Below are 14179 nucleotides of genomic sequence, written 5' to 3' on the forward strand. Positions count from 1 at the left end.
AGTACATCGCTCCAGCCCTCCAACACTTCCACCTCCTCTCCGAGAATGGAGATTGGGTTTGTTAAGGTCTGTTGTTTCCCCACTTTTTACCTCCCCTTGGTCTTGGCCACATTCAGGGGCAGGTGATGTTACCACATCACCCCACAAAGCTTACACATTTAAAGCATATCTACACACATCAGTTGCCTCTGATATATTAATCCAAAATGAAATGGGACTGACTGGACCAGGCACACCAGATAACCAACAGCAACCATCAGCCCTACATATCAGTCTAACTGAACAGCCTCTCTTTCAGCAAGGCTTGGTACATAGTAGGTGTAGCCACCCACTACACATATGCAACATAGCAGTGTAACTTGAGCAGCAGCTGCTGTATAGACTCAAGCTACTGACTGCCACTTCCTAAAGTAGGTCAAACTGTGGCAGCCTCTGTCTGAATGTCACGAACACACTGAAAAACAACAGCTTAACTCCAATAAGTGCTCTTAATTGTTTCCCATTTATTTGAAAGGCAGTGCTCTTTGTACTTCTGGATCTATCTGGAGCTCTCTTCCTAAACACAGTCAGACTGTTCCAGCCTGTCCACATTTAAATCACCAATCACAACTCACCTCTTTAGCACTGTGACTCTTTAGAAGAGGAATCTATTTCTGATCTAACAGGTTCCCATTTGTTATTTTTGATGAACGATTAAACAGTTCTCTCTGGCAGGTGAACAAGCTCGACACCAACCTCGCCTTGATCTGGTTTGATTTAGTTTTGTTATTAGATCTATAAGGTTAATTGAGATGTGTATACCTAATTGTGATAAAGGCAAAATACAGTGGAATGACAACCGTAGTAACTAAGTGGGAGAACATACAGCACAAAACATTTTACTATCTCTTTGTTTATTGTAAGAAAATGACCAAAAAGACTGTCAGACTTTATCTGACCCTATATGTCCATCTGACCACTTGCCATTCTTTTAACAGGTCTCTTTCAACCGCTTGCACCCACAGTGTCTACTTAAGTTTCTTCTTGCCATGACTCCAGCCAACTCATAGTTCTGTTTCTATTATGTGTTCTGTTTTCTTGCCATTTCACTAACTCTCATTTTAGATCCTACCAACATTGATCCAAAAAGCTGCTGCTTGGCTCATTACAGGGACAAAATAGAATGACCACATTACGGCTTGCCTCCCTACACTGGCTGCCCATTGAATCCTTGAACAGCCTTGTACCTAAATACATTTCAGATTTACTAACCTGTTATGTGCTCTCACGCCCACTGAGATCTACGTATGGAGCCCTGCTGGTTACTCCTGGTCACGGTCAGTGACAAAGGGTGATCAGGCTTTTGCCGTCAGACCCCACACACTTTGGAACTCTGCTTGCTGAACTCAGACACACTAAACTGAAAGTTTCCGAACTAGGTCTGAAGATGTTATCACTGAGTATTATGCTGTATGTGACACCTGGTGTTACTCTGTTGTTATGCTTTAGTATGATTTTTGTACAACAAATAGAGTGAAATCTTGAAGTTCTGTTTGCAAAAAACAGGTCAGGTCTTATGGTAAGAGTGAGAACCACCTTTAAAGATCCAGTCCTATTCCCAGTGTACTTTGAACGCAGAATTGACTCATCCAACACTCCACCTGGTGGTAGGGTGATACCAGTCGCCAGGACTGCTACACACATCCACGAAGAGTGCACACCATTTCAAGAAACTGTCACAGGAAGAGTTACAAACATTTAACCACAGACAGTGGATTGACAAGACAAATACTGAACGTGATCACAGAACAGACAGACTAAAAATTACATTTTGCAACTGACGTTGTTGTCTATGTACTTTAATTTATGTCCCTTAGCTCCTCCTGAACCTAGAGTAGAGGTGTATTTACCAAGACTTGTGTATGAGAGCAAAATAGGCAATTTGCATAACTTTAGATGACAGACCTATTCAAAATACCTTAAATGTTTATTAAGTTTGGCCTTTCACTTTTCTTTATAATTTCTCATCTACTGCAGATGAAACTGTAGATCAATACAACTTATAATGCGATCAAAGCAGAGTTGAATTCAGATTCTAGCTGAAATGTAACTAAACACAGTTTTTGGGAAATCTTGACCCTGATGTTCACTTAGTGTCACATTATATATGATTAGCCATCACACAGCAGCAGGAGTGCTGAGCTCCAACAGAGCTGTGAAAACATCTTTGTTTTTTATAGCAAAAGTACAAACTAGTTTTTAGTGATGCTGCTTAAAAGTCTCCCAATATTTGCAATATAATGTGTGCATATGCATATACTGAACATAAGCTCTGTAATCTTTCAGGTTAACGACAACAAAACATGGCAACAGATACAAACAATGCAAAAATATTTTATTGTACTATAAGTGACAATGTTCCCTCAGTGCAGGCATATATCTGTTTTTGCACATGGACAGAAATCTCACAGTTTTGAAACATAAATTCAACTTTAAAAAAAATTTAAGCACATCATCTGCTGATAAGAACATATTTAAGGTAATGCAATTTGGTGTTTATGAATATGTGTGTGTGTGTGTGTGTGTGTGTGTGTGTGTGTGTGTGTGTGTGTGTGTGTGTGTGTGTGTGAGAGAGAGAGAGAGAGAGAGAGAGAGAGAGAGTGAGTGTGTTTGTATTTAAATATACAATATATGAATAAAGAACTCTGTTGTTTTACAAATAGAATTCAGGAGTTCTGCTCCATTATGACAAGTGTTCTACAGTCACATTGTTAACTCAAATCAAAGGCAAGTGAACACATCAACACTGACATTCACAGAGTAAACTAAAGACAAACTACAATGCTGATCACACCTGATTGGGTTTTGTGAGGTTGTCCACCTGGGGAATGGAACAACACCCTTAACTTCAGAAGACACAGAAACATGATGCCTTCGTCCCCTTCATCGACAGTGGCTCTCAGGATGACGAAGTTTTGCAAGTATCCTACATTCAATCTTTGTTCAAGGTTTTTTTTTCAGTATTGCAATTCATTCATCTTGAAATACAAAGGCTGCTTTTCTCCTATTGAGATGGGCCGTTTTTCAAGATGAATGAAATCACTCTTAAACGTTAATCTTGTATTAATATGCATTTAAATTAATGCTGGGTAATACTTCATCTTCCAGGTGTGGAAGTAGGTGGTAAGTACAGAGTAACATAATTTAAATTTCTTTTAAATTACAGAAAGATTTTGAAATATAGACAAAGTAGTTGATTGTGATAGGTATTTTGTGCCCAAAACAAGGATATATTCAGTTTTTAACTATATATGTATATACATACTAGTCGACTTTGTTATGTATTTTGTCTGATCAATGATCTATGCTATTTTTGACTATAAATGTACAGTAGAGACATAGTAGTCGATTGTGATAGGTATTTTGTGCCCAAGACAATAATCGGTTCTATATTTAATGATATATGTGTGTATATATATATATATATATACATATATATATATGTATATAAACATACTAGTCGATTGTGATAGGTATTGTATAGCTGACAAAATGATATATCCTATTTTAAACAATATACACTACTGTGCAAAAGTTTTAGGCAGGTGCGAAAAAATGCTGTAAACTAAGAATGCTTTCAAAAATATAAATAATAACTGTTTATTTTTATCTATTTACAAAATGCAGAGAGCGGAAAAAAAGAAAAATCTTAATCAAATCAATATTTGGTGTTACTACCCTTTGCCTTCAAACCGGCATCAATTCTTATAGGTACACTTGCACAAAGTCAGGGATTTTGTAGGATTATAGTCAGGTGTATGATCAACCAATTATACCAAACAGGTGCTAATGATCATCAATTTCACATGTAGGTTGAAAGTAGTAGGTTGAGTCATTAACTGAAAGAAACAGCTGTGTAGGAGGCTTCAAACTTGGTGAGGAACAGCCAAACTCTGCTACCAAGGTGAGGTTCTGGAAGACAGTTTCATCTCACAGATCATACACCATGGCAAGACTGAGCACAGCAACAAGACACGAGGTAGTTATACTGCATCAGCAAGGTCTCTCCCAGACAAAGATTTCAAGCAGACTGGGGTTTCAAGATGTGCTGTTCAAGCTCTTTTGAAGAAGCACAGAGAAACGGGCAACGCTGAGGATCGTAGATGCAGTGGTCAGCCAAGGAAACTTAATGCAGCAGATGACAAACACATCAAGCTTATTTCCCTTCGGAATCGTAAGATGTCCAGCAGTGCCATCAGATCAGAACTGGCAGAAACCAGGGGGACCCAAGTACACCCATCTACTGTCCGGAGAAGTCTGGCCAGAAGTGGTCTTCATGAAAGAGTTGCAGCCAAAAAGCCAGACCTCCGACATGGAAACAAGGCCAAGCGACTCAACTATGCACGTAAACATAGGAACTGGGGTGCAGAAAAATGGCAGCAGGTGCTCTGGACTGATGAGTCAAAATTTTAATATAATTTAATATTTGGCTGTAGCAGAAGGCAGTTTGTACGCTGAACGGCTGGAGAGCGGTACAATAATGAGTGTCTGCAGGCAACAGTGAATCATGGTGGAGGTTCCTTGCAAGTTTGGGGCTGCATTTCTGCAAATGGAGTTGGAGATTTGGTCAGGATTAATGGTGTCCTCAATGCTGAGAAATACAGGCAGATACTTATCCATCATGCAATACCATCAGGGAGGCGTATGATTGGCCCCAAATTTATTCTGCAGCAGGACAACGACCCCAAACATACAGCCAATGTTATTAAGGACTATCTTCAGCCTAAAGAAGAACAAGAAGTCCTGGAAGTGATGGTATGGCCCCCACAGAGCCCTGATTTCAACATCATGGAGTCTGTCTGGGATACATTAAGAGACAGAAGGATGTGAGGAAGCCTACATCCACAGAAGATCTGTGGTTAGTTCTCCAACATGTTTGGAACAACCTACCAGCCGAGTTCCTTCAAAAACTGTGTGCAAGTGTACCTAGAAGAATTGATGCTATTTGGAAGGCAAAAGGTGGTCACACAATGATTTGATTTAGATTTCTCTTCTGTTCATTCACTGCATTTTGTTAATTGATGAAAATAAACTATTAACATTTCCATTTTTGAAAGCATTCTTTGTTTACAGCCTTTTTTTCACCTGCCTAAAACTTTTGCACAGTACTGTATATGTAGACATAGTACTTGATTGTGATAAATATTTTGTGTCTGATACAATGATCTATCCTACTTTTAACTATATGTTCAGACACAGTAGTCGATTGTGATAGGTATTTTGTGCCAGACACAACAATCTATCCTATTTTTAACGACATATGTATGGACATAGTAATCGATTGTGATAGATATTTTGTGCCCGACACAATGATCCCTTCTATATTTAACTATGTATGTGGTAATAGTAGACAATACGATAGATATTTTGCGCCAGACACAAAGATCTCTCTTTGGTATTTAGCTATATTATATAGACAGAGTAGTCGATTGTGATAGGTATTTTGTGCCCAACACAATGATCTGTCCTATATTTAAATATATAAAGAGACATTGTAGTTGTTTGTAATTGGTATTTTAAGTCCGCCACATTGAACTATCCTATTTTCAACTATGTATATTGACATAGTAGTCGACTGTGTTAGGTATTTTGTGCCCAACACAATGACCTAGCCTGTTTTTAAGCACATGTATTGTTTTAACTACAGTATATATATATATATATATATATATATATATATATATATATATATATGTATATATATATATATATATATATATGTAGAGAGAGAGAGAGAGAGAGAGAGACATAGTCATCGATTTTGATAGATCTTTTGTATATCTCTCTCTCTATATATGTGTGTGTGTGTATATATATATATATATATATATATATATATATATATATATATATATACATAAATATATATATATATATATATATATATATATATTTATTATTATTATTATTATTATTATTATTATTATTATTATTATTATTATTATTGTAGTGGCCATTTGTCGGATAATCTAAATCAAATTTTAAATCAAAGTTCATGATAATCAAAGAGCCACTGCACCATGGGCTTGTAATGTACAGAGGCAATAGAAATTCATTGTCCATTCATTCATTTAGTCCCTTTGTTTTTCCTGATTCATTTTCCAAATCAAAGCAAGCAAACAAAGAACAAAGGAGATCTGCACGCCTCTCTTGCTCTGGTAAAAAACCATAGGCCCACCCAGGTGCATGTTGGTCCTACACCTATCCTTCTGCCTATTTAACCTCGGCTGCCCACAGTGTTACCCAAAGTCCTAAATAAAAACAAAAAACAACACAAAATACTAACTAGACAAAACTGAACATGCTAAAGAAGGAAATAAATAGACTAAACAAATAACAAGCAAAAGAAAATGCTGTCAAACTCTAATCTAAATAAAGCAAACGTTTAGAATAATCAAACACAAAATACTACTTATTATTAGCAAAAATAATAACCAAAACTAACAACAAACAAATAGCTCCAACAAAATGAATGAGGAAACTCATTAGGTGTCATACCAAGTAGCCTAACAATTTCAGTCAGACGGATTAACACTGATTTTTCCCCTTTAAATGCATAATTTCATTTTATGGCGTTATTAAGGACTGTAAAATATTTCAGACATTTTGGAACTTAAAATACACTGCAGCATTACAATGTGGCCAAACAACTTGAAAAAACAGTCAGATCTAAAGCAAAAACATTAAAACTTTTAAAAATAATTGTGAAAGTTTTATTTTCTGAACTCTAAATATTGGTTAGGCCTATGACATTTTGACTGGTGTTGTCATAGATTTCTCAATCAAAACACTTAAAATACTTATTCGAAAACAAGATTTTAGTAACAATTAGCCTAAATAACATCCTCATTAAAAGAAAAACTACTCTGATTTGCATGCTTTAACCTGTTCGACCTATTTTTGTTCAACCTGAAAACATATTTGTGACCAGGCCCCCAAATGTATTTTCTTGCTTTGCATTTTGTCCATACATACAGTCAACAGTATGTTTTCCAGTGTACCATCACTGATTGTTCTTGTGCAATCAATCATTATTCGTGAATGTGGGATGAATAAAGTTATTGAAAAACAAGAGTGTACTCAATCCTCCCATAGACGCCACATTGACTTTGTGGGCCCGTTGCCGCAATACGTTAGTGCATCCGCCATACTGGATGTGGCAGGTCTGCCCTGTTAACAACTTCTAGTAGATGTGAAAACTGTGGGTTTTCTGAAAAAAAGCACCAACGTTTACATTTAACTGATTTAGATCAATCATTTTTATATTCAATGATTTATAATTAAGTACTACTAATGACAAAAAATGAACAAAGTCTGCAAATCAAAATAAGCTGGTAGTTTTTTAGCTTTTTTTAGTAGTGAAGTGATATACTCCATGACAGAAAATTATAGACACTTATTTTATTGTATACAATAATATTCATGGTAAAAAAAAATATTTTAAAACATTAAACCTGCAGGAGAGTACTATTATAAATATCCACAATATATTATGCAAGTCAGTTGGCCATACTTTGTTTGATCAATATCATATGAGGAATAAGTGCTTGTGACACCTAGACTGGTTAAACAAGTTAAGGGATATGGGATGAAAAGTACTGTAATAATTAATACTAAACAGACTGATTCAAAATTCAACATTACTTTATTTGTCCTGAGGGAAATTTAGCGGACATAAAAGCTGCCACATTAAAAATACATACACTTGGTGCAGTAACAGACTCAACAACATGTCAGCATGTTTAAAGGACAGTACCAGCGTTACTACACGTCACTGTCTACTGTCGGCATGTTTGAAGCAGTGGTTCTCAAAGTGGGGTCCAGGGAGCCCCGGGTGGTTCCAGGGGGTCCCCAGCAAAATGAGGAATTGTTTAGTGTTTATTGTTGGGTCTTCTTCTTGTCTTCTTTTAAATATGTCCAACATCATCATGTTGAGGCCAGGCTTGGCATCCACAGAACGCATCCACCTTAGGAAAATTAAAAAGCAGTTATTTAATACAGATGCCCTGATCAGGATTTTTGGGGCTGATCACTAATCACTGGAAGCAGTATCAGTCGATACCAGTCGGCAACCAATTGATCATGGAGAGGGGGATCTATTTAAAGCCTTCTATATCATTATTTATTTATTGTAATAATGATAAGTGTAGCTATATCCGCCTTTCAACCTGTTCAGTCATGGGATAAAATAATATGCACAGCTTAGATAGAAAAAAAGATTTCAAATGACATGAAGAATACCAGTGCAGTGTGTGTGGATGTGGGAAATTAAGATGCAGAGACTCTCTGATAGCACTAAGCTTTCGGACCATGTAGGTGAAGAGTGAGGGCAAACTCCTTCTGGTCTTTTGTGTACTCATGGCCCTGTTTTGACAGGAGGTGTACTGGAAGATCTGAAATTCAGTTAGCACAGGCTAATTAGTAAGTACCCTTGAAATAATGACTAGGAAGTCTTAACAAAGATGGGAAAGTGTTTTACATTTAAGTTCATCATATTTTTGTACTTTCATTTTACCTGAGTTTAAATCGTCTTTCAGCTCATCATTTGTGAGGTTCTTCCCCCTCAGATCCTCCAGAAGACCACGCAATGTGTTCTTTGCCCTCCGTTCTCGATCCTTCGCATTCCTCTTCTCTCTTTCCAGACTCTCTACCCTAGCCAAGGCTTCACTGAGTCTGGCCCTTAGATCATCGGGAGATGTAGGCAGTGCGTAGGAGTGGTCCTAGTAGACACAAGGATGAAAACATTTTGAGTCATGTTTATATCACATCACTCACAGTCACAGCCGGTCCATTCATAGCTAGTACAACGTGCTGTCAGGAGGCCCGCATATCTGACAAGAGGTTTGATTATGACCAGGGTCATGATGCACAGCTGTTTGGGGCATAGCTAGTACCAAGTACTCACAACATTGGGCACAGGAAGAGGTTCAGTCTCTTGGACAGGCTGGGAACCGTCCACTGATGGGCTCTCTGGAGCCTTCTTCGAGGTCCGGGATGTCCTGGTTGCCACTGGCTTAAGTGAAAGATAAAATACTTTAAAAAAACAACTTGAACAGATTTAAGTGTACAGCCTTGTATTATACCTACCCTTTGTAGATGAGCTGGGAAACTGAAGACAGATGGAATAGCTCCATTTCTGATCCTGACCGTTTGACCTGTTCTGTCAAAGTCCTCCTGTCTGAAGTGCTCACTGCAGAGCGTGGACGACTGAGTGGCACAGAACCCTTCCCTTCTGAGAGCTTCTTCCCACTGCTTCCTCAATTCTTGATCTTTGGGAAACCTTCAAAGTGTGAGAAAGTGAGCTAAACAACTAGCAACAATCAGAGTAGTTAGTTCAGGGCAATTTAGGCTAATATGGCTAATTTCTTATACAATCTGTAAATTCATAGACTGCGGCCAAGCCAGGCTCCACTTATGAAAACAGTCAAAATAAGTTTAGCCAAAATGTTGTCTGAAGGCTGGCTTGACCGCTGGGATCCACAGCATTAGCCACAACGTTGGCAAATGTACTTGTCTACATGCTGTTATAATGGCGAAATACAACCACAAAGAATCTTACCGGTGAAAGGTAATTCCCCGGGATCTGGTTTGGACAGTGCAACGGTGTACACAGCCCAGAGCAGCACATGAGTGAGGCATCTCTCCAGTCGCCACATCCAATATGGCGGCGACGTCAACGTACGAACAGCGTACAATGCAGCGAGTCAACGACCATCTGTCTGTACTTCCGCCTACTCATCGCTCGTATTTAAATTTCCTTTTGGTTTGCTGTTGCGCAAGTTCACGGTGACACACACAGAAATGGTAGTACATCCGTACCCACAGGACAATAAAACACCAACTACCACTGCAGTGAATTCAATACATTTTCAAGCTACTTTTCGAGCTGCTCCTCCAACACAGTGGTGTTTGACGATTCTGTTGCAAACATTTGCTTCTTAGATAAGGAGCGAGCCTCCCTTGGTCTGTTTGAATGTACACATCTAATATCAGATTTTTGAAGGTGCTTCATGTACAAATCTTTTCTTTTTCTCTCATTATATTTCTTTCGATGACAAAAACGGTCAGAGCCAAAAAAGTTTTATTTTGAAATGCATGAACAGGAAGTACGTGTAATTCTAAGTAACTCGACACTTCCGTTTTACCCAGCAGCTAGCTACCGCGTACTGCCTGTTCAATACAATTGAATCAGTTATTCTTATCATTCCTGTAGCTGTAGCTGGTAGTGAAAGATGAATACGGTACTTTCCAGAGCTAACTCTTTGTTCGCCTTCTCTCTGAGCGTCATGGCGGCCTTAACTTTCGGCTGTTTCATCACGACAGCCTTCAAAGACAGAAGAGTTCCTGTGGACATCCACGTCGCTAAAGTCATGCTGTAAGAGTCATCGTCGTTCAACAGCTGTTAGCATTAAGTGTGCTGCTGTGCATGTTCTGTTACTGCATTATAGCTATGTTACATTTGTTACCCTCAACGCTAAAGTGTGCACGGCAGAAGAGCAGCTGAAAGACTCTGGTGCTGGGTGCTTTCGGATGCTATTCGTGCGTACAGACGCAGCTTGCAGGGCCTGCTGCTGGTGTTAGGCTCAACCTAACAGTTTGAAACACTTGTGACTGTTGGAGTTGGAATTATATAGACCCACCGGACAGTTTTAGCAATTTGTATTATGAATGTAGAGTGAAATCAGAGAAACTGATGTTGGTATAGTGAGGAACGCTGTTGAACTGCTTTAATGAGCATCTCACACCTGCTGATGAGTTCATGGCACACGGAAATCCATCTGTACAGGAAACTGTCCAGCACTGACACTATCACTGAATGCTCAGTAACAGTCCTGTTTACTTACTTTGTGATAACACATTTCCAGAATTAGATGACTGTATTATACATTTTTCACAATATTGCGTTTAGGTCAACTTTTTTTTAATGACAGCTTGTATATACTTATGAAATCTTAATACAAACTAAAGCTTATTTAGTTCAATCATGTTGACATCTATATATATAGCACTCTATATATAGTTATAGTTAACAGACGAACTGAGTGTCTATACGTATGGCTGGGTTTTCCTAACCATTATAAGACTTAGGCACATCACCCACCGCAGTCAAATGAATGTAAAATCAATGTGGAGAGCATCGAGACAAGCTCAACATCAGATGTAATGGTCTAAAGCTTTAAAGGTGTTGTTTATTTATCTGCTCTAGCTTTTCCACCTTTTTGAACACAGTTATGGTAATAATAACCAGAGCTGCACCATATTAGAACAAAATCAGACAATAGGATGTTTTGCTTTTCTGTGATGTAAATTATGAAGAGTGCTTCATCCTCCTCCTTTCTCTGTCTCACAGGAAGAATGTTGATGACTTCACAGGACCCAGAGAGCGCAGTGATCTGGGCTTCATCACCTTTGACCTCTCAGCTGATATCCTTTAGAATATTGCTACTCAAAATGACATGTGCTGTAGTGTACGGTACGTGGGAAAAGAGGAAAGAAATCTTATTTTAGTGTCAGTTCTGTTTGCAGAAGTGCATGTCTCTGTGTTCTACAGCAATCCTGAGGTTAAACTGTGGTTGTGTGGTGTTGACATGATCTCCGTGTGATGAGAGTCACACTCAGCAGGTCTGCTTCCTGCAGGGGAATGTCTCTTCTCTTGTTCTTCCTCAACTTTCCCCACATTTGCAGCCAATTTTTGATTGGAATGTTAAACAGCTGTTTCTCTATCTGTCTGCCGAGTACGCAACAAAGAGCAATGTAAGTCATAGCGCGCGCGCACACACACACACACACACACAGGTATTGCTAGTGTGGACAAACCCTAGAAATGCCCCGCGACAACTGTGACAGTGTAAATCAAGCTGCTTTACTGGATTTCATTAGATTTTACAAGTGTACTTAATAAAGTGGGCACTGAGTGTATGGGTTACTATATGTAATAATATTGTAATAAAACATGTAGTATATATTAGGATTCATTAACAGATGCATGTGCTTGCAGTAAATGTTATCTTATTTTCAACGTGGCTGTTTGGGACAACAGAAGAAATGAGCTGCCTCTGTTTCATTTACAGTTGTTCTGTTGATCAATGAACATTGTGTGTGTGTGTGTGTGTGTGTGTGTGTGTGTGTGTGTGTGTGTCAGTCTCTGAACCAGGTGGTGCTTTGGGATAAGATCGTCCTTCGAGGTGAAAACACCAAACTGAACCTCAGAGACATGAAATCCAAATACTTCTTCTTCGATGATGGGAACGGACTAAGGTAAGACACATGGACACACACTCCTGAATTGGAGGTTACTTCACCATGGCACTTGATTTGGTGAGATCTCTAAATTAATATTATATATATTAGTGAATGCTTTAAACTCTTGATCATTCTATAAATTGCAAATGTTTCTTGCTGACAAAATTGTGCAGATCCCAAAGTGACATCCACATGAACTGTGCAGCAAAATCTTGTAGCTTCATCCAAATTAAACAGTATGTGTGGTGTAAGGATGGCCTGTGACACACCCTGATGTTTGATTGAAAAGGAAACATTTGAATTTACTGGATTATCCAGATTATGTTTCAATATTACCTCAGAATAGTTTAGACTAGCAAAATCAGACTGTCTTTGGAAATCTGAAAAAAATAACAATCAAAAGTCTTTTCCATTCTGACAAAAAAAAAGATAAGTAGGAGTTTTGTTCAGTCATTACGCAGACTTGAAAACTGCCAAATTTAAAGGAATAATCCAGCAATTGAATATTGTCACTCCATAAAGTTGGGGGACTGACAGTAGAGGTTGTTTTTTATTTGTTTTTTTTAAGGTCCAAATCAAGGAGGACAGAGGCTGACATATCCTGACTTTTAGTCCCTCGTATGGGTCAATCTCCAAAAATGCTGAATCCTACATTTCCCACAATACAATATGCATCTGCATCTTATATAGTGTTCTGAAAGAATGAGTCATAAAACCCAGAATTAAGTTGTCAGTTTTGCACTTCTGGTTCCCTTGTGTTGAAGTCGTTTTTTGTGTGTATGTTTTTTTCTTGTGGTTAATACAAGATTAAGAGATGTTCATGCTTTGTTCTACAATATAAGTCAATAGGTGACCCACATATGAATTATAAAGCGTTCATTGTTTTAAAAACGAAGTGTCTAAATGAGACTACAGAGGTTGTCGGGGACATTAAATGTCATCACAGCGAACACAGAGACTCATCTACTCACTAGTCCGACTTTACAGGCCCACTCCTGTTACAAACTATTCTAACTCTGACTTTACAACTTGTACATTGATCAGTTTGTAGTAAAATTTGTATAGTATAGTAGGAAGCTTAGTGGTGGTGATGTTTAAGTCATGCAATCACATTTAAAGCCTAACATTAGCTTTTTACTTCTGGTGATTGCATTTATGTCTCAAAAATCCTTAAAGTGGTGTTCATCTGTGAAGATTATCTTGCTGGACAAAATGTGTAAGGATCATATACTTATTAATCCCATAAACCTTTGGTCGAGGGAACCACTTCCTGGTTAGCTCACAGAAATACAGCATGCTACTAAAATGATTGGCTAATGTCATGTCTGTGTTGTCTCCAGGGCCAATAAGAACATCACTCTGACACTGTCATGGAATGTTGTTCCCAACGCTGGAATCCTGCCTCTGGTAGCTGGAAGTGGACACGTCAGCCTCCCTTTTCCAGATACATATGAGGCCACCAGGAGCTACTAGACCAACAGAAACACAGCACACACTGTACTGATGACATGACATGAGCACAGGCACACTGTACACTTGTGTTTCTTCATAGATGTAAAAGAATTTTTGGTTTGTAATAAAAGGGGAGTTTGGAACATCTGTGTTTTTGTCAGGATTTTTAAACGGCAAAGCTGTTAATAAAAGGAGCAGTTTACCCAAATCATAAAAAACACTCACTTATCCTACATGGACATCATTGGCATTGATTTCACCAACAATTTACTAGTACTGATGTACACTGGCAGCTTCTGTTTACAGTATGTGAGTACTTAATTTAATCCCACTGAACCAGACAAGCTTTTATAAAGTCAGTCAGTTCATGGTATGTATAGCCATCATTGGCGGTAATTCCTGCTCACACACTAAATAATTTTTGAGAAGGTAGCCACACAGTATA

General features: G+C 38.3%; 2 protein-coding genes across 3 annotated transcripts; one reads left to right on the forward strand and one right to left on the reverse strand.

Moving 5' to 3' along the window:
• Positions 1–7665: 7665 nt before the first annotated feature.
• Positions 7666–9733, reverse strand: LOC140995926 (THAP domain-containing protein 6-like). Of its 2 annotated transcripts, none has more exons than XM_073466103.1 (5): positions 9599–9733; positions 9127–9319; positions 8945–9052; positions 8555–8759; positions 7666–8006 (listed from the first exon to the last, which is right to left on the reverse strand). In XM_073466103.1, exons 1-5 carry the CDS (start codon positions 9676–9678, stop codon positions 7966–7968), a joined length of 627 nt encoding a protein of 208 aa, XP_073322204.1. In that variant the 5' UTR covers positions 9679–9733; the 3' UTR covers positions 7666–7965. The 2 variants fall into 2 exon arrangements, with proteins under 2 accessions (XP_073322204.1, XP_073322195.1); XM_073466094.1 differs by having other exon boundaries at positions 7666–8432.
• Positions 9734–10185: 452 nt separating this feature from the next.
• spcs3 (signal peptidase complex subunit 3) lies at positions 10186–13877 on the forward strand. Its single transcript, XM_073476628.1, has 5 exons — positions 10186–10414; positions 11390–11463; positions 11717–11793; positions 12182–12297; positions 13623–13877. The coding sequence occupies exons 1-5, from the start codon at positions 10272–10274 to the stop codon at positions 13753–13755; spliced, it is 543 nt and encodes a 180-aa protein (XP_073332729.1). The 5' UTR covers positions 10186–10271; the 3' UTR covers positions 13756–13877.
• Positions 13878–14179: the final 302 nt, after the last annotated feature.

This window comes from Pagrus major, chromosome 1, assembly GCF_040436345.1.
Source record: "Pagrus major chromosome 1, Pma_NU_1.0".
In the NCBI taxonomy this organism is placed as follows: domain Eukaryota; kingdom Metazoa; phylum Chordata; class Actinopteri; order Spariformes; family Sparidae; genus Pagrus; species Pagrus major.